The sequence below is a fragment of the Mobula birostris genome, chromosome 31 (assembly GCF_030028105.1).
Source record: "Mobula birostris isolate sMobBir1 chromosome 31, sMobBir1.hap1, whole genome shotgun sequence".
Lineage (NCBI taxonomy): Eukaryota > Metazoa > Chordata > Chondrichthyes > Myliobatiformes > Myliobatidae > Mobula > Mobula birostris.
In genome coordinates this window covers 14,814,488-14,839,624 of record NC_092400.1, presented here as the reverse complement: position 1 = coordinate 14,839,624, position 25,137 = coordinate 14,814,488, and the positions used below count along the sequence as shown (strand labels likewise).

General features: G+C 39.2%; 1 protein-coding gene across 2 annotated transcripts in view; it reads left to right on the top strand.

The window, feature by feature from the left end:
* sart3 (spliceosome associated factor 3, U4/U6 recycling protein) overlaps positions 1–24,973 on the top strand; it is a 41,868-nt gene extending 16,895 nt beyond the window's left edge. For both annotated transcript variants that reach the window (XM_072247989.1, XM_072247990.1), the window contains exons 10-19: positions 3,564–3,641; positions 4,908–4,966; positions 8,641–8,750; positions 9,331–9,443; positions 13,411–13,487; positions 14,508–14,667; positions 19,143–19,585; positions 19,861–20,013; positions 21,751–21,938; positions 24,380–24,973. In XM_072247989.1, coding sequence (XP_072104090.1) covers positions 3,564–3,641; positions 4,908–4,966; positions 8,641–8,750; positions 9,331–9,443; positions 13,411–13,487; positions 14,508–14,667; positions 19,143–19,585; positions 19,861–20,013; positions 21,751–21,938; positions 24,380–24,569 — 1,571 coding nt within the window. In that variant the 3' untranslated portion in view covers positions 24,570–24,973. The remainder of the gene's footprint in view (positions 1–3,563; positions 3,642–4,907; positions 4,967–8,640; positions 8,751–9,330; positions 9,444–13,410; positions 13,488–14,507; positions 14,668–19,142; positions 19,586–19,860; positions 20,014–21,750; positions 21,939–24,379) is intronic.
* Positions 24,974–25,137: the final 164 nt, after the last annotated feature.

Below are 25,137 nucleotides of genomic sequence, written 5' to 3'. Positions count from 1 at the left end.
GGTGCCTCAGGACTTGCAGTACCAGGTTCAAGAACAGTTACTACCTCTCAACTAGCATGCTCTTGAACATAAGGGGACAGCTACACTCATTTAAGGACTCTGTTATATTGTTATTTTATGCTCATTATTTATTGTGATTTATTTATATCTGCATTTGCACGGTTTGTTTACAGTTAAGTCCTGATGTCTACAGTTTAGTTATTGTTCTATAGCTTTGCTAAGTATGCCTGCAGAAAAAGAATCTCAGGGTTGTAAGTGGTGACATGTGCATACTTCGATAATAAATTTTACTTTGAACTTTGACTTAAAAAGACTGAGGTTGTAGACAATGTGGGTTAATGTGAGAAAGCATCTATGAAGTTTGTGCTAAAGGAACAGAGATGTAAGATATGTAACGAGGAAAAGAAAGTCTGTAGTTGACCTACTATTGAGGGACAGTTTGGGCTTAGTCGTGGTTTAATATGAGACGATGAACTGGACAATATCCAGGCAGTTATAGGTTGAGTAGACAGGCGTTGCTAAAGAAGTAGGACACCATCAGCATTCTGTGGAAACTGACACTCGGACTGGGTGACGTCACTCAAGCAGCAAATGAGGAAGTACTATGTACCAAGAAAGAATCCTGGAGGACTGGAGTTGTGGGTGCAGAAGAGGGAGTTGCTTGCAAGCATTTTTTTAGATTTATTCTTCAAGATTCAAAATACAAAAGTTCAAAGTAAAGTTATTATCAATGTACATATGTAACCATATACAATATTGAGATTAATTTTCTTAACGGGCATAATCCATAATCGAATAATAGATTCAGTGAAAGCTGCACCGACTTGAGCATTCAACCAATGTGCAAATGACAACAAACTGCAAATACAAAAACATGTTAATAATAAATAAGTAAGCAATAAATATCAAGAGCATGAGATGAATAGTCCTTGAAAGTGAGTCCATAGGTTATGGCGACATTTTAGTGATGGGGCAAGTGAAGTTGAGTGAGGTTATCCCCTTTGGTTCAAGAGCCTGATGGTTGATGGATAATAACTGCTCCTGAACCCGGCGGTGTGAGTCCTCAGGCTCCTGTACCACCTTCCTGAAGGCAGCAGTAAGAAGCGATCATAATCCGGGTGATGGGGGTCCCTGACGATGGATGCTGGTTTTCTGCGCCAGTACTCCATGTAGATGTGCTCAGTGGTGGGGAGGGCTTTACCCGGGACGGACTGGGCCATATCCACTACTTTTTGTAGGATTTTCCATTCAAGGGCATTGGTATTTCCATACCATGCTGTGATGCAGCCAGTCAATATACTCTCCAACACACATTTGTAGAAGTTTGTCGAAGTTTTAGATGTCATGTCTAATTGTTATAAGTAAACATAAGAAATAGGAGCAGGAGTCGGCCATCTGGCCCGTCAAGCCTGCTCCACCATTCAATAAGATCATGGCTGATCTGGCCATGGACTCACCTCCACCTACCTGCCTTTTCCCCAATACCCTCAATTCCCCTATTATAAAAGCACTTTCTGGCAGATTCGTTAATGTGCAATTTCCAGATGTAAACAATACTCCATTCCATTGGTACATTTCCTTACAGACCCCAAAATAAATGTACGCCATATATTAAAATAGCATCGTACAAGAATTTTCACATTTACTAATCTGAAAATATATTGAATAAAAATATTAATTAATCCTCGACCCTCTCTTCTCACACCCCACCAGCCAAATAATGAAAAGTTGTGTATGCATAGTGAAAACAGTCTCTTAAAAGGGAACATGCTTAAATGATGCAGTCCATGACATGGATCTGTAAGGTATCGATGTCAGGGAGGACGATCCCACACTTCAGGCAAGCGTGTTCTGGCAGAATACCTTGGTGCTCCCAACCGGGGTTTCTGGGTTCTTGCACTCCCTGCTGCTGTAATGCATCATCATCCTCAGTCACCGGCCCACAACTTCCATGCCGGCGCTGAAGTTATGCTAAAGACTGCCTGCCAAATGTGTCCAGTTCTTTCTTCAGTTGTGTGTTTTCTTCCAGCAGCAGGTCCAGCTTTTCAGCCATGGCCTCCTTTTCTAATCTATGCAAACTCCTAAGGAAGTAGAGGCGCTGTTGTGCTTTCTCTGTAATTGCACTTGAAGTTTTGGGTTCAGGACAGGTCCTCTGAAATTATAACACTGAGGAACTTAAAGCTGCTGACCCTCTCCACCTCGGATCCTCCACTTTTCCTACACCTCTGGTTTCCCTCTCCTGAGCTCAATAAACAGCTCCTTGCTCTTGCTGACACTGAGTAAAAGGTGGTTGTGTGGTACCACTCAGCCAGATTTTCAATCTTCTTCCTACATACTGATTTGTTACCATCTTTTCAAAATTCTGATTCTTGCTTTTAGATTAAGGGAGCTAGGGCTTTACTCTTTGGAGAGAAGGAGGATGAGAGGAGTCATGATAGAGGTGTACAAGATAATAAGAGGAATAGATAGAGTGGATAGCCAGTGCCTCTTCCCCAGGGCACCACTGCTCAACACAAGAGGACATGGCTTTAAGGTAAGGGGTGGGAAGTTCAAGGGGGATATTAGAGGAAGGTTTTTTACTCAGAGAGTGGTTGGTGCGTGGAATACACTGCCTGAGTCAGTGGTGGAGGCAGATACACTAGTGAAGTTTAAGAGACTACTAGACAGGTATATGGAGAAATTTAAGGTGGGGTGGGGTATATGGGAGGCAGGGTTTGAGGGTCGGCACAATATTGTGGGCCGAAGGGCCTGTACTGTGCTGTACTATTTTGTCTTTTTGTCTTCTAGAAATGGAAGAAAATAAGTGAAAGTCCATGGAGCTAAAATAAAGAGAAAATTTGTTAATAACTTCAAATCACAGTCACAAGCCTACAGCTGGAGACATGATTGAAGGATTTGATTGTCTTAGGTTGGGTGTAGAAATGCATGGCACAGAGTGTTTGAGGATCTTTTATGAAGGAAGGATGTGCGGAGTTAATGGTCATGCATGAGCTACTTGAGGAAGGTTTATTCTTGGTAAATTTGGAAGTGTAACACAGTAAATAAAGAGCGAGAGTAAAAAGGAACAAGAGCTATTTATAAAAGCGATAAAAGCAACTTGCAGTGTGATCCAAGTGGTACATTCCAAACATCTGGGTGTGGGGTTATTTATATATGATGTTCCTTTGGACTCTCACAGATTGGAGCAGTGTTAGGACTCTTCTGGCAAAGTGCTACAGCTATTGTTTACCAGCTGTATGCATGAGAGAGAGAATCATGTACAAAATAAAAGATATAGTACTGTATTTGTCTTCTAACTGCTTCTGAATAACTGCATGCTATGCTTAGAGTGAGTCAGTTCTCACAGCAGCATTTCAATGGTTTGAGTGATTGAGGACTGCGATTTGAACTATTAAACTTTTCTATGTCAGTGAAGGCAAAGTTACATGGCAGGACATTTGGAAGTAGTGATTACTTTCAGCAGAGAAAACCAAGCCGATACTTTGCTGATAAAATCTCTTCACCCCTCTGGTCCTGGTGGAAGCTTAATTGCCTGCTAACTCTTTGCCATTTTATTTGAATAGATTCCAGTAAAGAATTGGAGGAGCTCAGATCAGCGTATAGTCGTGGCGTGGATTACTTGAAACAGGATATAGAACAAAGTATGTTTGCCCTTTATTATTTAAAAAACAAATTACTGGCCGTTTCACTGTAGCCAGATGTTATGGTGATTCATTCATCTGACCATTAAACGATGAGAACATTTGATTCTTGCCATTTTCACATTAATCTTGTATTTTTAGATTGTTTTTATTTGTTGCAGATGTTCAGTTAATAGATCTATAGCTCTGTGTCAAAATTGTTACCTTTCTAGATATAGGTACTCGATTACCAGTTGTGCAAAAACCCTTCAGAGTCCACTGAATAAGTAATTGAGCACTAGTTAAGTTTCGTTAGAGCTCAAATTAGATAAACTTGAAATGACTGTGAATGTAAATAAATCAATTATTTCCAGTAGTTAAACTACTGTGAACGTGGATGGCCAGATACTTCCTCTCATACTGAAGCTTCTATATTACATAATGATGGTCAATTTTCTCTGTATACCACATCAAGACCTTAATATCCCGAGATGCTTTGTGCTCCCCCTATCAGGCATCTCTTTTATACTGGTTTTGTATCATGTAGTGTTTCAATGAAACAACAGGAAGTTAGAAAGTTGCTGTTTGGCAATTATTAGATCTATTTTAACTAACCTTGTGATTTCACTAACCTGTACCTGTTCTTACCATTTACTGGAACAACATTTTAAAAGTCTATTGTTGTCGAGGATTGCCCAACCCTAGAGGTTCTTTTGATTCTTTGTCACGCAACATTTCATTGAATGGAAATGATGATAGCTTGACATCAGCTTGAGGATCAATTCCAAACCACATTTAATAGCTTAGGTTCTTTTGCCTCTCTTTTGTAGAACCGATAAACTTCAATTATAGAGAAGATTTGTGCTTTTTTGATTTCTGACTTATAGCAGAAATAGATTTTTATAGGTCATTAACTCTTCATAGAGTATTCATTGCAGGTTCACTTCTCCACAAATTCAATGATTGATATTCTGCTTCACTTTTGGTAAATATGTTAATTATGTATGTCACATTTCAGCAGAATTAATTGTGGACACCTTCATCTTATCAGTTAATCAAATTGATTTTTATCCACTGTATATTTCGGGAGATATTTGACTTGCTGCTCCTTATACTTGGTCTAATAGTCCCAGTTAAGATAAGGTTGGTTGAGTTGCTATTTTCATCCAGTATTTTTCCTTAGTTTGAGAAGTAATTTAATGTTTTCATTAGAGGAAACATTAGTCCTTTACACAGTATTTTGATTTGTGACAATCAAAGCTGAAGTAACTTCCGGACTTTTTGCAGGATTCAGTGAGAGTGGAGACCCTTCGTGTACAATTCTACAGAATTGGGCCAGAGTTGAGGTAAGGTGACAAGTGGAACTGAGGTGGAGTGATTTGAGGAAGTATTGCAGATAATGAAAAACAATTAAGAAGCCAGTGAAAGAACCTGACAACATTTAACTTCAATTATAAAGAATAAATGAAAAACATGACCTTTATTTGTCCATTTGTGCCCTTTAAGAGGGTATCACAGTGATACATTGTGGTATACCAACTTTCTTTGGAATTCTTCATAAAGTCAGCTAAATGATTTCTAAATTAATTCTAGTTTATCATTATTTTGTTCTCTGGAAACATTTGAAAGAATGGAAAGTCAGTGATATAGGCAGCAATATATGCTACAAACAAATTCCTAGCAGTCTTTTTATTTATCTTTTCTTTGTGATGCTTAAATGATGATTCCAGATTACTATTTTAAGATGTGGTATGAGATATTTTGATCTGTATTTTACTCAATTTCTGTATTATTCCATAAGACCATAAGCTACTGGAGCAGAATTAGGCCATTTGGCCCATCGAGTCTGCTCTGCCATTTCATCATGGCTGATCCATTTTCCTCTCAGCTCCAATCGCCTGCCTTCTCCTCGTATCCTTTCATGCCCTGACCAATCAAGAATCTAACAATCTCTGCCTTAAATATACATAAAGACTTAGCCTGCACAGCTGCTTGTGATAAAGAATTCCACAGATTTACTACTCTGGCTGTAGAAATTCCTCCTCATCTCAGTTCTAAAGGATGCTCCTCTATTCTGATACTGTGTCCTCTGGTCTTAGACTGCCCCCCCCCCCCCCCCCCATAGGAAACATCCTCTCCACATCCACTCTATCAAGTCCTTTCACCATTCCATAGGTTTCAATTAGGTCACCCTGTATTCTTCTGAATTCTAGTGAATAAATCCTGGAATCATTTTTGTGAACTTCTTTGAACCTCCTCCAGTTTCAGCACATCTTTTTTAAGATAAGGTGTTCAAAACTGCTCACAATACTCCAAGTGAGGCTTCACCAGTGCTTTATAAAATTTCAACATTACATTGTTGCGTTTGTATTCAGTCCTTATGAAATGAATGCAAACATTGCATTTGCCTTCCTTTGCACAGGCTCAACCTACAAATTAACTTTTAGAGAATCCTGCACAAGGACTCCCAAGGCCCTTTGCGCATCATTTAAAAAAAATTCTCTCCACTTAGAAAATAGTCAGATTTTTCATTTCTTCTGCCAAAGTGCATGACCATCAACTTCTTGACACTGTATTCCATCTGCCATTTCTTTGCCCATTCTCCTAAAGGTCTAAGCCCTCCTATATCCTCTTTACTTCCTCAAAACTACCTAACCCCCACCTATCTTCATATCATCTGCAAACTTTGCAATAAAGCCATCAATTCCATCATCCAAATCATTGACATATAATGTAAAAAGAGTTGGTCTCAACACAGACTCGTGTGGAACACCACTGGTCACTGGCAGCCAACCAGAAAATGCTCTCTTTATTTTCACTCTTTACCTCTTGCTGATCAGCCTGTACTTTATCCATGATAGAATCTTGCCTATAATACCATGAGCTCGTAGATTGTTAAGCAGCCTCATGTGTGGCGATATGTCAAAGGCCTTCTGAAAATCCAAGTACACAATATGGACTGATTCTCCTTTGTCTATCTTGTGTGTTGTTTCTTCAAAGAAATTCATATAGATTCATCAGGCAAGATTTTCCCTTAAGGAAACCATGCTGATTATGGCCTATTTTATCATGTGCCTCCAAGTACCCTGAGACCTCATCCTTGATAATCAACTCCAACATCTTCCCAACTACTGAAGTCAGACTAACTGGCCTATAGTTTCCTTTGTTCTGCTTCTCTCCCTTCTTGAAGAGTTGGGTGACATTTGCAATTTTCCAGTCTTCCAGAACCATTCCAGAACTTTGTGATTCTTGAACGATCATTGCTAATGCCTCTATAATCTCTTCAGTCACCTCTCTCAGAACCTTGGGGTGTACACCATTTGGTTCAGGTGATTTATCTACCTTCAGACCTTTCAGTTTCCTGAGAACCTTCTCTCTAGTAATGATAACTTTATGACCCCTGACACTTCCACCATACTGCTAGTGTCTTCTACAGTGAAGACTGATGCAAAATACATTTATTTTGTCCACCATTTCCTTGTCCCCCACTACTACCTCTCCAGCATCGTTTTCTAGCGGTCTAATATCCTCTCTAGTTCTGGCCTCACTAGCATGTAGCATGGGTAGCAATCCTGAGATCACAACCCTGGAGGTCCAGTTCTTTAACTTGGCATCTAACTTCCTGAACTCCCTTTGCAGAAACTTCTCACTGGTCCTACCCATGTCATTGGTACCAACATGGACCATGACTTCTGGCTGTTCACCCTCCCACTTAAGAATGCTGAGGCCTTTCTCCAAAATATCCCAGACTCTGGCACCTGTGAGACAACATACAGTGTTGTCTGGGAATCTCGTCGTCGCCCACAGAACCTCCTGTCCTTTCCCCTAACTAATGAATCCTCTATCACCAGAGCATGCCTTTTCTCCCTCTTTCCCTTGTGTGTCACAGTTGCAAGCTCAGTGCCAGAGACCCGACCACTATCAGGTCAACTCCCCCTAGCAAGGACACACGTTGTATCGAAAGGTCAGGCAGGAAGGCAGAGGGGGCGGCGTTGCTCTGTTGGTTAAAAAAAATAAAATCAAATCATTAGAAAGAGGTGACATAGGGTCAGAAAGTGCTGAGTCTTTGTGGATAAAGCTGAATTGCAAGGGTAAAAAAGACACTGATAGGCATTGTATACTGACCCCCAAACAATAATAAGCATGTGGTCTATAAATTACAACCGGAGGTAGAAAATGCATGCAATATTGCAGTAGTCTTGGGGAACTTATCACACCTTCAGCCTCTTGAATGATCTGGAGTTCATCTAGTTCCAGCTCCAACTCCTTAATCTGGATTGTTAGAAGCTGCATATGGATGCACTTCTTGCAGTTGTAGTTGTCAGGGACACTAGACGTCTCCCTGCCACATCCTGCAAAAGGAGCATCTCTACTATCCTAGGTGGGCAGATATAAAGAAGGGAAGGAAAAAAAAACACCTAGCCTGGAGCTTTTCATTTGCTTTCTCTGACTGAAGCCTCAAGGTCACCACTCTGACTCTGTACACTTATGATGGCCGCTGAACTTGCCACTGCCTGCCTTTAATTTGCTCGTGTTAATTGCAAACGCTGATTAGTCACTGGTCAAAGCTCAGGTGTAAATTGCTGCGTAATTATGCTTTTAAAATCTCAGTCGCCGTCCTGATTAAAAGGTAGCTCTGACATACTCCCTGCCGTGGATTATCCAACTCAGAGAAAACTGGTGCAAAGCTCTGTTTTTTAATTTTGAACGTGGACCTGACTGAAAGGTTGCTCTTTTTATGCACTGCCTCTTGTTATGTAGGAATATAGAAAAATATGGTTCGCACAGTATGCCTCTTGAGAATAAAGTTGCTTTATATACATTCCTGCCCATGTCCAGAAATTATGACAGGTGAGAAAGTCTGGTTTGCACCATGTACTGTATTCCTGATAATGAGGTGAACTGTGCTAAGAGTGACTTATCTCTTCTGCAGTAGAGATGGGGTTTATGGTCAGTGTTTGATCTCTGGAAGATTGAATTGCATCATGGTTATTGCTTGCCTCTCTGTAATTCTTTGTAGGCAAGACTCTGCAAGAACATGCAGAAAGCCCGTGAGCTCTGGGATAGAATCATGAGCAAAGGAAATGCAAAGTATGCCAACATGTGGCTAGAGTATTTCAATTTGGAACGGTAAGAATGTTAGCCTTATCAGGCAACTATTTGTATTTGATTTATTTAATTTCCGACCTGTCCTGAAAGCCTTGGATGAAACAGCTGTTGGTGTATGCTGGCATTGGGACTCTTCCATAAATCTGTCCATTTGTCAGCTGTTGTATCTGAGCTGTGTGGAAAACCAGACCTAGCGGAAAGGAATAAGACTCTCTTTGATAAGATTCTAATCTAGTAAAGGAGATGAGCAGTAGTCAGATGTGGTTTTTGGAAATAGTAGAAAGAATTATTTTTTTAAGAAATGAGTGTAAAAATCAGATTATATATAGTGATTAAAAAATACCTGGGCAATCAAGATTACAAAGTGTCTAATGAATAACAAGTTATTTAAAATAAGACGTATTGTTAAAAATCATTCTCATCAAAGGGATAAAAAGGAATCACAATTCTGAGATCAGGAACAATGCAATTTAACCAGTCAGTACTATTGGATCTGTGGGTTCAATCAGAAAGACTATAATTGTCACCATGTTTATCTGTACCTGCCTGTGTTAAGAAGCAATTTGATTTAAAAACAAATCTGCATGTGATGTTCTTACAGAGCTCATGGTGATCCCCAGCACTGCAGGAAGGCTTTGCATCGAGCAGTACAGTGTACCACCGACTATCCTGAGCATGTCTGCGAAGTGCTGCTCACCTTTGAGAGGGTAGAGGGTACGCAAACTTAAAATGTTAAAGCGATGGATAGGAGTACCGAGACCTTGGCAATATGTTATGTGACTGCAGAGAGGGTATACAGCATTGTAGTATGATAGATAGATAACTGGATAAAAACAAGTAGAATGAAATTATGTTTTCTGGTGTTGATATTTGTAAAGTTATTTTTCAGACAGGTACATGTCATGAGGGTAGCCAGTGACAGACATCTGAAAAGACTGACATTCTTGTGACAGTTTCAGACCTAGGGACTCTTAAGTTCCCTTGGAATCTCAGCCGATGAATTCCTCCTTGAAATTCTTGATGATATTAGCTTAGCACTTTAAGATTTGTTTTTCTCCATGTTGCTTCCTTGTAGTAGTGGGTCCTGAGGTATTGAGTGCAACCATATCTTGTCAGGAGATAGTATATAAGGTATGGCTCTTTGCTGTTAATGGGTTTAAGATAAAAAAAAAAGTGATCTCAAGAATCTGAAGCTATTACTGTCCTATCCTATAAGAGTGGAAAGTTCTTTTTTTGAGAAGGTTTGGATTCTTCTGATAGTTTCAAACAAATTGATAAATCTTAAATATCTTTATCAAAAAGGGATTGACCAAAGCAAATGGAAATTCTTTTTATGTTTTGTTTTTATCCTGGGGGGGGGAAATATAAAATAATGTGTGTGTATATGTAAATGTGTGTATGCATATGTATACATATGCATACACACAGTACATACACATATACAGTTGCTAGAAAGAGTTTGTGAACCCTTTGTAATTAACTGGTTTTCGGTATTAATTACTCATAAAATATGGTCTGATCTTCATCTAAGTCACAATAATAGACAAACACAATCTGCCTAAACTAATAACACACAAGCAATTGTACTTTTCATGTCAATACTGAGTATACCATTTAAACAAACACAGTCTGGGTTCAAAAAACTATGTGAACCTCTGGGGTAATGCCTTCTACAAAAGCTATTTGGAGTCAGGTGTTCCAGTCAATGAGATGACACCGGAGTTGTGGGTTGTAGAGGTGTCCTGCCCTATTTTTAAAAAAAAGGCAGACAAATTCAGGTTACTGACAGAGCTTGTTCTTCTCAAGGAAGATCTGTTTATGGGCACCATGCCTCAATCAAACAACTTTAAGAGGACCTTAGAATAATTGTAGAGATGCATAAAGTTGGAAAAGGCTACAAAAGCATTTCTAAAGACCTGAGTATTCGTCAGTCCACAGTCAGAGAAATTGTCTACAAATGAGGAAATTCAGTACTGTTGCTACTCTCCCTAGGAGTGGATGTTCTGCTAAGATCACACCAAGAGCACAACGTGCAATGCTGAAGGAGGTGAAAAAGAACTGAAGGGTAACAGCAAAAGACCTGCAGAAATCTCTAGAACTTGCTAAAGTCTCTGTTCATGTGTCCACTCTAAGAAAAACACTGAACAAGAATGGTGCTCATGGAAGTACACCACGGAGGAAACCACTGCTCTCCAAAAAAAGCATTGCTGCATGTCTCAAGTTTGCAAAAGACCATCTGGATGTTCTCCAACACTTATGGGACAAAGTTGTGTGGACAGATGAGACAAAAGTTGAACTTTTTGGCAGAAATGCACACCACTATGTTTGAAGGAAAAAGGGCACTGCACACCAACACCAAAACCTCATCCCTACTGTGAAGCATGGTGGAAGGAGCATCATGGTTTGGGGCTGCTTTGCTGCCTCAGGGTCTGGACAGCTGCAAATGTTGAGTGAACAATGAATTCAAAATTGTATCAAGACATTTTACAGAATGTCAGGGTAGAAGTCAATCACCTGAAGCTTAATAGAAATTGGATAATGTAACAAGACAATGATCCGAAACACAAGAGTAAATCAACAACAGAATGGTTTAAAAAGAAGAAAATTGTCCTTTGGAATGGCCAATCAGAGTCGAGATCTTAACCCAATTGTGATTCTTTGGCATGACCTGAAGAAGGCTGTTCATGCGAGGTATCCCAGAAATATTGATGAACTAAAACAGTTTTGTGTGGAGAAATGGTTTAAAATTCCTCCTTGCTGTTGTGCAAGTCTGATTAGCAGCAACAGGAAATGTTCAGTGGAGGTTATCGCTAAAGAAGGTTCCATCAGTTATCAAATACAAGGGTTCACATTCTTTTTCCAGCCTGGACTGTGAATGACGAAACGATGTGTTCAATAAAGACATGAAAGTACAATTGATCCCTGTGACTAGTGGTGTGCCACGGGGATCAGTGCTGGGTCCATTGTTATTTGTCATCTATATCAATGATCTGGATGATAATGTGGTAAATTGGATCAGCAAGTTTGCTGATGATACAAAGATTGGAGGTGTAGTAGACAGTGAGGAAGGTTTTCAGAGCCTGCAGAGGGACTTGGACCAGCTGGAAAAATGGGCTGAAAAATGGCAGATGGAGTTTAATACTGACAAGTGTGAGGTATTGCACGTTGGAAGGACAAACCAACGTAGAACATACAGGGTTAATGGTAAGGCACTGAGGAGTGCAGTGGAACAGAGGGATCTGGGAATACAGATACAAAATTCCCTAAAAGTGTCGTCACAGGTAGATAGGGTCGTAAAGAGAGCTTTTGGTACATTGGCCTTTATTGATCGAAGTATTGAGTATAAGAGCTGGAATGTTATGATGAGGTTGTATAAGGCATTGGTGAGGCTGAATCTGGAGTATTGTGTTCAGTTTTGGTCACCAAATTACAGGAAGGATATAAATAAGGTTGAAAGAGTGCAGAGAAGGTTTACAAGGATGTTGCCGGGACTTGAGAAACTCAGTTACAGAGAAAGGTTGAATAGGTTAGGACCTTATTCCCTGGAGCATAGAAGAATGAGGGGAGATTTGATAGAGGTATATAAAATTATGATGGGTATAGATAGAGTGAATGCAAGCAGGCTTTTTCCACTGAGGCAAGGGGAGAAAAAAACCGAGGACATGGGTTAAGGGTGAGGGGGGAAAAGATTAAAGGGAACATTGGGGGGGCTTCTTCACACAGAGAGTGGTGGGAGTATGGAATGAGCTGCCAGATGAGGTGGTAAATGTGGGTTCTTTTTTAACATTTAAGAATAAATTGGACAGATACATGGATGGGAGGTGTATGGAGGGATATGGTCCATGTGCAGGTCAGTGGGACTAGGCAGAAAATGGTTCGGCACAGCCAAGAAGGGCCAAAGGGCCTGTTTCTGTGCTGTAGTTTCTATGGTTTTCTATGTTCGTGTGTTATTAGCTTAGGCAGGTTGTGTTTGTCTATTACTGTGACTTAGATGAAGATCGGACGACATTTGATGAGTAATTAATGCAGAAATTGCAAAGGGTTCACGGACTTTCTCGCAACTGTGCATACACATACTCAAATATAAATTTTATGTATACATACACACACACACACACACAGATATCCTATAATATAGATCTCCATATAAGAAAGTTTCAATGTTCTGAAACTGCTAAAATTGAAACTTGCACTTTAAAGTTCAAGTGACTAAAACTACATGGATCAGTATATATTCCGCTAGTGAAATGGCTGTGACTTGCGTGTGACCATTGACAGACCACGTCAACAGTATAAAGAATGGAACATTTACACTCAGTGTCACTGGATTGTAGTCAGGAACAGAAACCTATGATTATTTTTCACATCTGCTGCAGTTGGACTGAGTAAAAAGGAAGGAATCTTATTGTAGTAATCTAACCAACATCATGTCAAACCTTTCTATAGTTTGTCATGTAGTGTTTTCAGTCCCAGAATCAAACAGGTCCTTGTAGTTTTCATCACTTAATAGAAACATATGATGAGTTTCTAAATCAAATTTCAAAGTGTGAGTCGAAGTACTAATTGATTTTAGCAGTTTCAGAACAATGAAAAGATCTTTTTTAACACTGATTCATCATTAATAATTCAGAGACATTTGGACATAAATGGGAAGTACAACACATTTTTGTTTCTTTTTTAGGGTCTTTGGAGGACTGGGACCTAGCTGTAGAAAAGACTGAGAGCAGACTCAATCAAGTTAATGAGTGGAGAGCCAAAGTAAGTGCCTTGTGTTTCTTGGCAGCATAAGCATCTTTAGTAATACTGCAAGAGGTTCTTCCATGCACATTGGAATGCCTTTTGCAGCTTTGGTTGTTACTGAGGGAGATGCTCTGTAAAAGTTGATTGTCATTGTATATTCAGGGAGGCTGGCAGGTGATAACAGCTGAAAGGTGTGTGTTACTGCCTTGGAATGACTTGCTCTCTGAATTCTCTTATAGTGTAGAATTTTCATTACTGGAGAACAGAGTTAAGCACTGATAGCAATTTGTGCCCCTAGATCTGATGTATTACAAATCTGATGTTGAACAAAGCACCTAAAATATGCCATAAAGGGATAATACATAACATGAAAATTGGTAGTTGACTCTCCGCTCAACAGTGAATCAGAAGGAAGTTTTAATGTTTTCATCACTACTGTGAAGAACAATAGATTAGTTGCAATTTAATAAAGCATCATGCTGGGAGACTTCGTGCTAGATGATTTTAATTGCTGCTCAGAGAAAGAAAATGTCAATATTATAAAATACATTCAAACAAATATTTTGTGAATGCAGTAGAACTGAAATTAATTTAGAAAATATTGGTAAGGGAATTACTTAATCATGATGTGGACATATATCAGCATTGTGTTACAATAGAAGGTGTCCGCTACATAAATCAAACTCCAGTCCCTCCCAGAACGACAATGGACCCTACCTTTCTAAAAACAGAACCAAGGGAACAACCCAGCCTCAACATAACCTTTATCATCTGGAACACTGAATGCCTCTATTTTAACAATTGATTTTAGTCACGAATAAGAATACTTGTGTTAGATTTAGGTGCACAGCAGCAGCTTTGTGAAATGAGATATGATCATGTAACTTATGTTAAACTATGAAACTTTGATACTTTTCAGTTTAACTTTACCAAGCTATAAAGATTACCTTTAAATACTATAGAAAGAAATAAAGAAACTCCTATGTGGAACTGAGGCTTTTAAGTAGTAGCTTTACATTGTTACTTTCTTTTCCCCAGGCTGCAGAGAAAGAAGCCCTGCTGACGAAGCAGGAAGAAGAGAAAAACATGCAAAGGAGGAAAGCCAAATCTGAAAAGAAGGCTGCCAAAAAGGCCCAGAAACAGGCAGTACCTGGAGAGAAACGCAAAGCAGATAAGGAGGACTGGGAAGCAAAGTTAGGTGAGAAAATTTGACTCTGTATTTACAAAATGAGCACTGTTCTGTATGTACCAACAACTTATAGATGTGAAATCCAGTAGTGAGGCAAATGATTGACTAAGATTTATTTGAGAAATTTTTTTATTTGGCAATGAAGTGATTTTAAGCTTCTGTTCCACAGCCTTATAAAAATATTCTAAATGTAGATGTACAGTTAAAATCTAAAAATAGTTCAAAATTGCTGTTTAAAACCTCAAAGAAGATTCCTTCGCTTTCAATGTTACAATAAGTAGCAATAATTTTGCAGTTTCCGTAATCAGAAGCATATCTGCTGTAGGACAGAATTCATTGATTCTGTTTTGGCATTCGGTTTTCAATTATTGTGCAGTACTGAGAAATTTAGAGCAGACTAGTTAGGACAGGACCTGGTTGGAGCAAGACTTCCCTGCTTCTGATACACGCTTATTTGCAAAGACGTATATCAAAATATTTAAATGGAATTTAATTAATAACAGCTTTCCTTGTGGATGGTTTACGTCAAAGTGGAGAATGCATTGGTTTGAAACAATAGGTTCATCGTACCTTTACCCTAAATTCTAAAGTATTCTTTCAAGAGGTCTGAAAAAGGATGGGTGGGTAGAACGTAGAACAGTACAGCACAAGACCAGGCCCTTCAGCCCACAATGTTGTGCTAAATTAATTAAACTAGTAATTTAATGCTTAACTAACCTATCTCTTCTGTCTACACAATGTCCATATCCCTCCATTCTCTTTACGTACATGTGCCATCTAAGAACCTATTGAACGCCACTATCATAATTTGCCTCGCACATCCCCTTTGAACTAATCATACCCTCTAGTGTTAGACATTTTGATTTTGGAGGGAAAAGATGCTGGCTATTTGTCTATGCCATTTTTATTCTACATTTTCTAAGAGTATTACTGGTTAGGGAAATTAATTTGCTAGAGAAATTCGATTAAAGTTGATCGCAAGTAAATTAGACATGGACTTCAAAGTAAAGAGAGCTTTATTCATGATATTGTGGGGAGTGGAACCTCTTAATGGTGGGTTTCGAACTCCTGATAATGCAGAGAGCACAGCTCCTTTTATGCATGTACAAATCGATTGCAGAAGCAAAAGCTGTTCGATTAACCTTGTGAATTGGAAAGGATAAGCTAGGTTCACATGCAATTCTCTTGTGATAAACTATACCCATAGCAACAGCCAAAAATTAAAAATTCAGTCCCGTGTATAACTTTGTATTAAACAGTTTGTCTCATATCCTTGAGCCTAATTCTTACAAGATAAGCAACTGCAAGTATTTATTCTCAGAGCCGTCTCTGCTGAAACCCAAGGCCATATCTGTAACAAACGAAGCTGCAAACTGATTTCCATTCTCAAAAAGCCAATATTAACCCTTTGTCTATCAAAATCTTTAACTCTCAATACTTTCCTCTACAGCCCACTGTGTAACCCTATTATTTTCTCTTGTCTAAGTTGACAATTACAGTACATTCCTGGTTGGTGCCCATTCCTCCCTCTGCATAAACTGCAACTCATCCAAAACATGGTTGCCTGCTGCATCAAATCCTATTGATCGGTCACCTCTGAGTTCACTGACTGATGTTAAGTTTTAATCCACCAAATACTCTTTTTAAAAATTCTCATGGCCCATGTTCCCTCTAATTTGTAATGACTGGTGTGCTGTGCAATTTTTTGCCCAGTTACAATGTGTGTACACTGAATAATTTCTTCAATAAAAACAGTATAAATAAGCCAGTTCTAAAACCTGCAGACAAATTATCGCAGACTCCACGTTGTCAACACCATCTGCATCAGAAGCCTGGGAAGGAAATGTGATTGTGTACCATTGTTAAGTATAGTTAACCTACCAACTTACTGTGCGCACTTTAAGCTCATGCACATCTGAGAGGGAACATTGCTCATTGCTGACTTAAATCCTTCCATGGACTTACAGTTGTTCCAGCCTTACAAACTTCTTCCAGATGTGTCTCCCTCCCTTCTTTCCATTTGCCAGACTCTGTGCTTTGAACTTACTTAACTGAATTCTTCAGTATCTTTTGTCTTTCTTTTTACAATTTATCTTAAAGTCCACTATTTCAGAGTTTTCATTTTTATTTCAGCTCATTCCATTTGCCTGCATTTGGCCCATATCCCCCTCAAGCTTTCCAATTCATGAACCTGTTGAAATGTCTTTTACATATCGTAACCTCAGCTCCCTTTAAAATCTGTCTTTTCTTATGCCGTCTAGGTTTAGACTCCCCTACTCTGGGACAAAGATGGCATGATTTTGTATATTTATATATCTATAAGGGCACTCCTTGGCCTCCTTTCTCCAGGGGGGAAAGCATCCCAGTTTCTCCTTATAATACAAACCTTGTATCTTTACTGCACCCTTTCCAATTTAATGTGACAACCTTTCTACAGTTTGGCACCCTAAACTGCACACAATACTCCTAGTGTTGTCTCTCCAATGACTTGTACAATTGCAACATGATGTCCCAATGTGACGGCTGATGAAGGCATGTGTGCCATACGCATTCTTTATCACTCTGTCTTTGCTTTCAGAGAATTATATACCTGTTCCCTTGGGTCTCTGTGTTCAGGTGCCTGACATTTTTTTTCCTGGCACTATCCTGATTAACTTACCAACATGCTTGTAAGTTAAGATGTTAAATCAGTTGTCCTGCAGGAGTGGAGTGTTGGGGGTTTTCAGGATATGTGGAGGATATCCTGTGGATTTGAGATGACCTTCTGATATTCTTTAATTATTTAGTTATATTATCCTGGCCAACACTCATCTTTCCATCAACCCCACCAAATCAGAAGGCAGGAAAATAAAATAATCTGAGTGATGAATGAAAATACTAATTCATGGCACTCAGGAAACAGACTTCCTTTGTGATTATGCACTCCTTTATGACTTGACACTTTTTAAGATGAGAGCATCCAGTAACTGGTATTTAGTGTCTCCTTTGACAGTCAAGATTGTGTTACCCGCAATAGGAAAGAGGTGCACTGGGAGTGGAGGTAAGCTTTGATAAACCTAGAAAAAAAGGACAAACTGTATTTGTAGAGATACAAGAAACTGCAGATGCTGCAATGCAGCAACACACAAAGGAGATGGAGGAGCAACACACACAAAATGCTGGAAGAACTCAGCAGGCCAGGCAGCATCTATGGGTTAAAAAGTACAGTTGACGTTTCAGGCCTGTAGCATTTTGTGAGTGTTGCTCGGATTTCCAGCATCTTCAGATTTTCGCTTGAAGGTGATGGAGGAACTCAGCTAGTCATAAGGAGCACCTTTGGAGGAAAATAGACAGTCAACATTTTGGGTTGAGATCCTTCATCTGGACTGCTTAGAAGGGCCATGACCCGAAACGTCAACTATGTACTTCCCTCCATGGATGATGCCTGGCCCACTGAGATCCTCCATTTTATGTGTTGCTCCTGCATTTCTTAAATGGTTTCCACATCTTCAGGAGATTCTACTGTAGCCTGCAGCTACACTTTTGAGGTAAGCTTACGTTTGGAAAGTCCTTGGGTGTTGCAGGTTTTCTGGAGGGAAAAAAAAAGAGGCTGTGATACGCAGACAAGTGGTTCTGCCTCACTATCAGGGTCTTTGCTTGATTAGAATGGCTGGTGTGAGCAGCAGAAAATCAGCTGATGGCGATAAGTTTTCTATATAAATTGTCTGAAGTCTCCAAAAAACATTTATTTTTGAATTAATTCCAATTATGAATGTTTATTTCCCTTTTCTTCTGCCAAACTCTTGTCATTGTGTTATGTTTTGAGTTTTTGCTTAAAACCTTACTTTAGGCATTTGAGATTAATTGAGTGATTTTGAATGATTCAGTTGGTTCAGTATGTTAATAGATTCTCTTGACCAATTATTAGTTTTTGACAGTTCCTCACTGATTTCTAGCAACTGTTGCTATTTCTAATTCATATTGCCTAACAATTTCTCAGTTGATGCTGGATGACTTTACGTAATTTTGCAGCATAACTGTAGTTCAAGCCAAATTTTAATGTGATACATCTGCTTCATAAGTGTAACCACAAGTAAGAATGAAAAGAAAAATGTACAGTAATTCAGGAAATGGGAAAATAGTTTGTAATTTTTCTGTATTTGAAACAAAAAAATCCTAACCCTTTTTATCAGGTTGAGAACTCAGTTTATTCTGAAAGCAAGTGTTTCTTGCCTTAAGAATCCCAGATGACTGTGTCATATTTACCAATCCTTCTTTCATCACCATTACTGGTGGAAGATATATGGAGGTTTAAGCTGCTGTGGTGATATCATGTCAAGTAAGTTAGATCAAAACTACAGAGTCTACACTGTCTGGTTTTACAGCTAGTAAGCTTGCAGGTGCCTCTGTTACTTTAGTTTTCTTCGTATTCTCCTGCTCCTTTTAAGGTGAGAAGATGAGATTTTTATGATAGAGATTTCTAATGATTGCTTGTTGAATTTCAGACAAACCAAATAAAAAGCCTCGACATGGGGAACAGGAGGAAACTGAGGAGGTTCTTTCAGCAGAATGTGGCCTGTTTGGGCGTGAAAGCAACATAAAGACTGTAGAAACTCCAGCACAACAAAAGCAGAAGGCAGTTGCTGCCACAAGGAACAAAGTTCTTCATGACAATAGCAAGGATGACCTCACTGTGTTTGTCAGCAATCTTGCTTACTCAATGCCTAGTCCTGAGGAGAGAATGAAGGAGATATTTGAAAGCTTTGGCCAGATCATAGACATCCGCCCCGTTTACAGCAATAGGGGACACTTCCGAGGATATTGTTATGTAGAATTTAAAGAAAAGGCGGCGGCTGCAAATGCACTAACAGTAGACCGTCGGGAATTGGAAGGCCGGCCAATGTTTGTTTCACCTTGTGTTGACAAGGCAAAGAATCCAGAATTTAAGGTAGCAGTTTTGGTATCCATTTGTAATCAGGTCAAAACACTGTTTAAACAAAAGGAATAACTTGCATTTCTGGTATGTTTTTAAATTCAAGCCTTTCTGCAGTGTTTCATTCATTTCTCTTACATTTTTCTGTCACAAATCTTTTTCTGTTTCCAAATGAGATAAATTGTACCATGGAAGGCAACAGTAAGAGTCTAGTCTTTTACTGCAGTGACAGAACATCTTAAAGGAATTAATTTTTCCACTATTAAGCCTTGATATTTCTTACTTTCCAGGTATTTAAGTACAGCACCAGTCTGGAGAAACACAAGATCTTTATATCAGGTTTGCCTTTCTCCTGCACTAGAGAGGATCTGGAGGAGATCTGCAAAGAGCATGGAAATCTGAAGGAGATTCGTCTCGTCACTAATCGCTCTGGAAAGCCAAAGGTACCAACTTTTGTACAGTTGCTTATTGAGATGGGTGTGTGCTGTGCTCATCTGTGAAGCAAGAGTATTCCCTGAGCTTAGGCAAGATTTGAGAATTTTCAGCACCTTGTCTAAAATTCACAAATAGCATGTAAGGATACGCCTTTCCATTTCCTTGCCAGATCTTGCGCATTTTTCACTGGCTTTGAGAACTTTCGTAGTTCTGCATTGAGAGATAAAAGGCGTGAGGCTTTCAATACTGAGTGCAGACAATGCATTTTATTTAGACAGTTACTAAAACTTAGTATTGAAAGTATGGTGCAGCCAAATTTCTGGGAAAGAAGTGCATGTCCCACTGAGGTTCTGGATAGCCATCAATTAAAAGGACAATTGAATCATTTAGCCTCGACCAATTTCTCTGAGGCTGTCTTGCTTGTCATATTTCAGTCTCTTTCACAATTACCATCCACTTAAAACAGATACAGGATGGGTGGAGTGGTGCTGCAGTGCCAGAGACAGCACCCAGATCTGTGTAGAATTTGCCTGCTCTCCCTGTGACATCTCCTGCCACATCCCAGTGATGTGCTGGTTGGTAGGTCAACTGGCTACTGTAAATTGTCCCTAATGTAATGGAAATTTGTGAATGACTAAAGAGAGGATTAATGTGGTATTAATGCAAATGAGTGGTTAATGATCAGTACAGACTCGAGGGCTGAAGGGTCTGTTACTGTACCTCTTATGACTAAAATATCAGTGTCTTGTAAACACCAAATGATAACTAATTAGTGAGTTCCTGGAAAGTGGCATTTCATTAAATGCTTAAATAAAATGAATATTCTAGAGATAAATACATCGGGTAGCATCTATGAAGAATTAATGCTTAGGTCAAAGACGGACCCAAAAAGCAAAGGCTGTTATCTGAAATTGCTGAACTCACTGTCGATCCCTTAGGGCTGTAACATCCCTGTTTGGATCCTCTTCCTTGACGTTCAGCTGTAAGCATCACTGCACTTCTAATTCTCCATCAAAGTCCAGCTCTAACCTCTCTGTCTTTAGCCCTCGCACCCTTCCCATGAAGCACAAAATAAACTTAACCAATAACACTTAATCTTACGTCAGGTATTTTATGGCTCTTGGGGCTCAATGCTGAATTCAGCAATTTCAGATGATTAGTCTTTCCTGATGTCAAAAAGGAAAGTAGACCAATGTAAACTTAACTCCATTTCCCCTCCATAACCGCTGCCTGACCTATTGGGTATTTACAGCATTTTCTTTTATTTTAGATTTCAGCAACTACAGTGTTTTATATTTTGCCATTTCAACATTGCTTTCCATTTCTTCCTCTTGTCTTCATTCATTTTTAAAAAAGTATTTCTCTAGAAAGATTAGCTGTATCTATCAAGACTTCAGCACACTCTCTCTTCTTGCATTGCAAGCTTTAGTATAATCTAGTCTCAAACCTGGATTGCCAGGAACAGGTAATTAATTTTTAAACACACAGTAATTTTCCTCTAGGGAGCAGGAAGATGAAACATAAAATGAAAAATTACACATTATTAATTTTACCAATGTGAACAAAGTCAATGTAGAGGATCTGTGAGGTCATTTTTGTCACCTTGATAATCGCTAGATATTAATATTTCACCAACTATGTGTTAGTTGATGTATTAAGAACTCAAAGGTGAATTAGTTTCTACTGTGTTATTTACGTTGAGATTTCTTGAGATTGAGTGAAATTTGAATCTGTTTTTGTTTCAGGGTCTGGCATATGTTGAATTTGAGAATGAAACACAAGCCTCTCAGGCAGTCCTTAAATTGGATGGAACCGTAGTTAAGGATCACACGATCAGAGTGGCCATCAGTAATCCTCCACAGAGAAAGCAGGCTACTAACGTTGAAGCTGGCAGAGCTTTGGGCTCATTGCTTCCTCGGCAGTTATATGGAGCGTAAGTGTTAAAACTGTGAATGATTCAGTCCGATTGTGAGATGAGAAAATTACCTATTTATTTGTGGTCTAATTTTCTAGCTATTCATCTTAGACAATCATCATATGAATATTGTATGATTTAATTTAGGCTTTTTGTCATATATTGTTTTATTTACTCTTCCTTTGAGTTGCCAGGCTTGCATATTGGAATAGATATCCATCCATTTGAGTGGCTTTATTGAGCGTCATGTATCTTTTCTTGTATTAATTGTGATGGAGTCTTTATGTAGTTAGCAATGGTGATGTCTTGATGGTCAAATTCTATTTTACATGTCTTGAGGTGTACCTATTAATTACTAGAGAGAATTTTGATTTGCCTTCATAGAAATAGTAGCTCATCCTCAGTGCCATGCATTAGTTCATGGGTGATTTGTGCCTTAGTTCTATCTTCCTCCCTTGATTCTCCAAAAGCGTCAATTTTGACTCTTTCAATTGCTGTACACTCAACAATTGGAAGGGGAAAACTGTATTTCTATCGTTTACTATAATTGGCTAGTTTCAGGTTATTGGCTCTGTCGTATTGATGTTTGATTGTTGGATGGCCATTTGTAAAATAATGAGCAGGAAGTATTAGTCATAGAATGGCACAGCACAAGAGCAGGCCCCTCAGCTCAATGAGGCCATGACGCCTACCCATCTAGTCCCAATTTCCTGTGGTGCGTTGCTGGGCAGCATTGCTAGTTCCCACTATATGTCTAAATAAAATATCCAAGTGTTCCTTAAATGATCCTATTGTACCTGCCTCAACCACTTCCTCTAGCAGCTCATTCTATATACTCCCCATCCTCTGTGTGGTAAAAGTTGCCCCTCAAGTCCCCTTTAAATCTTTCCCCTCTCACCCAATGTCTATGCTCCTTAGCTTTTGGACTGCTATCATCCACCTCATGATTTTATAAACCTTTAAGGTCCCCCCTCATTCTCCTATACATTCCAGGGAATAAAGACCTATTGTGGCCAACCTCTCCCTATAATTGAGGCCCTGTGGTACTGGCAATATTCTCAAATCTTTTTTGCACTCTTTCCATGTTAACTACTACTTTCTTGAAAAAGGATAACCAAAACTGTACAGTTATCCAAGTGTAACCTCACCAACTACAGCATAATGTTTCAGCTCCTACACTCAGTGCTCTGACTGGTGAAAGCCAATGTGCCAGATGCCCTTTTCACCACCGTTTATCTGTGACACCATTACACCACTTTCTATGATCACTTGTACTCCTGGCTCCCCCTTTTCCATTGCATTCCCTAGTACAGAGGCTCCCAACATATTTTATGCCATGGACCCCTACTCTTAAGTGAGTGGTCTGTGGATCCCGGGTCAAGAACCTCTGCAGTGCCTTACCATTGATATTGTGTCACCTCGCACTTAATCTGTATTGAAGTTTGTTTGGCATTCCTTCACCAACTTCCCCAACAGATCAAGATCCCTTTGCCCAAACCAGTGATAACCTTCCTCACTGTCACCGTTATCTCCTAATTTCCTGTCATATGTAAGTCGTCATTCATGTGAATGAGTGTCCAAACACTGACTCCACTAGTCACCTGCCTCCAATCAGAGAAACAACCTTAACCACCACCCTTTTTTTTTCTCTACTTTGGAGCCAATTTTGAACCCACCAAACTCATTCTCTCCAGATTCTGTGGGTTCTAACCTTCCAAATGAGTCTACTGTGTAGATAGGTATTGTTTATAAATTATATTTAATTGGTGAGAAGAGATCATGGGGAAGCTGCAGTTTGCTGTAGCTTGGAATGGTTTGGAGCAGGGGTTCCCCACCAGTTTTATGCTGTGGACCCCAGGCTGGGAACCCCTGATTTAGAGGCAGGTAAGGAAACCTTATTCTTCAGTGGAGAACTTAATGATCATGATCCCTGGGAAGAAGCCGGTTTGGCGAGGGACACATTCAGTGCAAGGGGGAAGTTCGAGGATATCCAAGCTGACTGATACCATGACCACCAAGTTGAAGCTAAGGATCAAATCAATTTTCATTGAAATAATGAGGGGAAGTATCTGGGAACTTGAATGAGTTGATGTTTATGGGCTCTCAGCAGGGCTATTGGCGAAAAGGGCATGATGAAGACTGAACTCAAAACGGCATTTGATCTGCTAGGTCTCAGTTAAGCTCTCGCTATGTGAGGTTGGGGAGCGTAGGTAGTTTGAAGTAATAGTATATGTGGGGGAAGATGGAAAAGTAAGATTGACATTTGAGTATCTGAAAAAGAAAAGAGCATAGAGCAATAAGTGGAATAGCTCCATTCAAATGTCCTTTGTGGGTGGAACATCTGTAAATCTTGACTTTGATTTGAAATTGTTGATGGATTATGATAAATAATCCTTTATTTGTAAAAGAATGGTAATTGGATTTGTTGATTTACATGAAATTTCTTTCAATTTTCCAAGTAGGGGCAAAGGCCGGACACAGCTTTCACTTGTGCCTCGTGCTTTACAGCGCTTGCCTGCATCAGGAACGAATACTGAGAATGGGACGGTGAGCAGTCAGGATGGTAACTCAAAGGGGGATTCATCTCTGGCAGCAGAGACAAAAAAGATGACAAACGCAGACTTTGCAAAGATGTTGTTGAAGAAATAACTGTGATAAGCAGCATTTGGTGATTAAATGCTGAGATTGTGAACTTCCTTTTCAGAAACCATTTCACATCCTTAAGCATGGAGAGAAATTCTGAGCAGTGAACTGTAAATCTAATTTTTTAAAGAAAGTTTGACAAGTGTTAAATATATTTGATGGAAGCTCGTACAGATCTTTGCCTCGATTTTTAAGCAGTAGCTCTATTCTATTTATAGAGTTAGCTTGTATGTTCATTTATAATATTGTTTTGTAAGTGCAACTTAGTAAATTTGCATTCTTGTCTAAAACTGCACAATACTATGTAGGAAGATTTTGGGGACCATTTTATGTTATTTTGACCTCATCTTTTTTTAATACTGGCTGTGAGTTTTTTTTTTGTTCCTGATTAAATGTTTTCTATAATTGCATCATGTAACATTGGCCAGAAGAGCAAGCTCACTGGTTCAATTTATCTTTGTGTGATCCATCAAGAATAAGATACAAATAGAGGAAAAGTAGTTTGTGAACTGGTGAAGTTGTACATTTTCTGACGCATCAACATTAGCTTTCAACTTTGTTGGAAGGAAGCTCA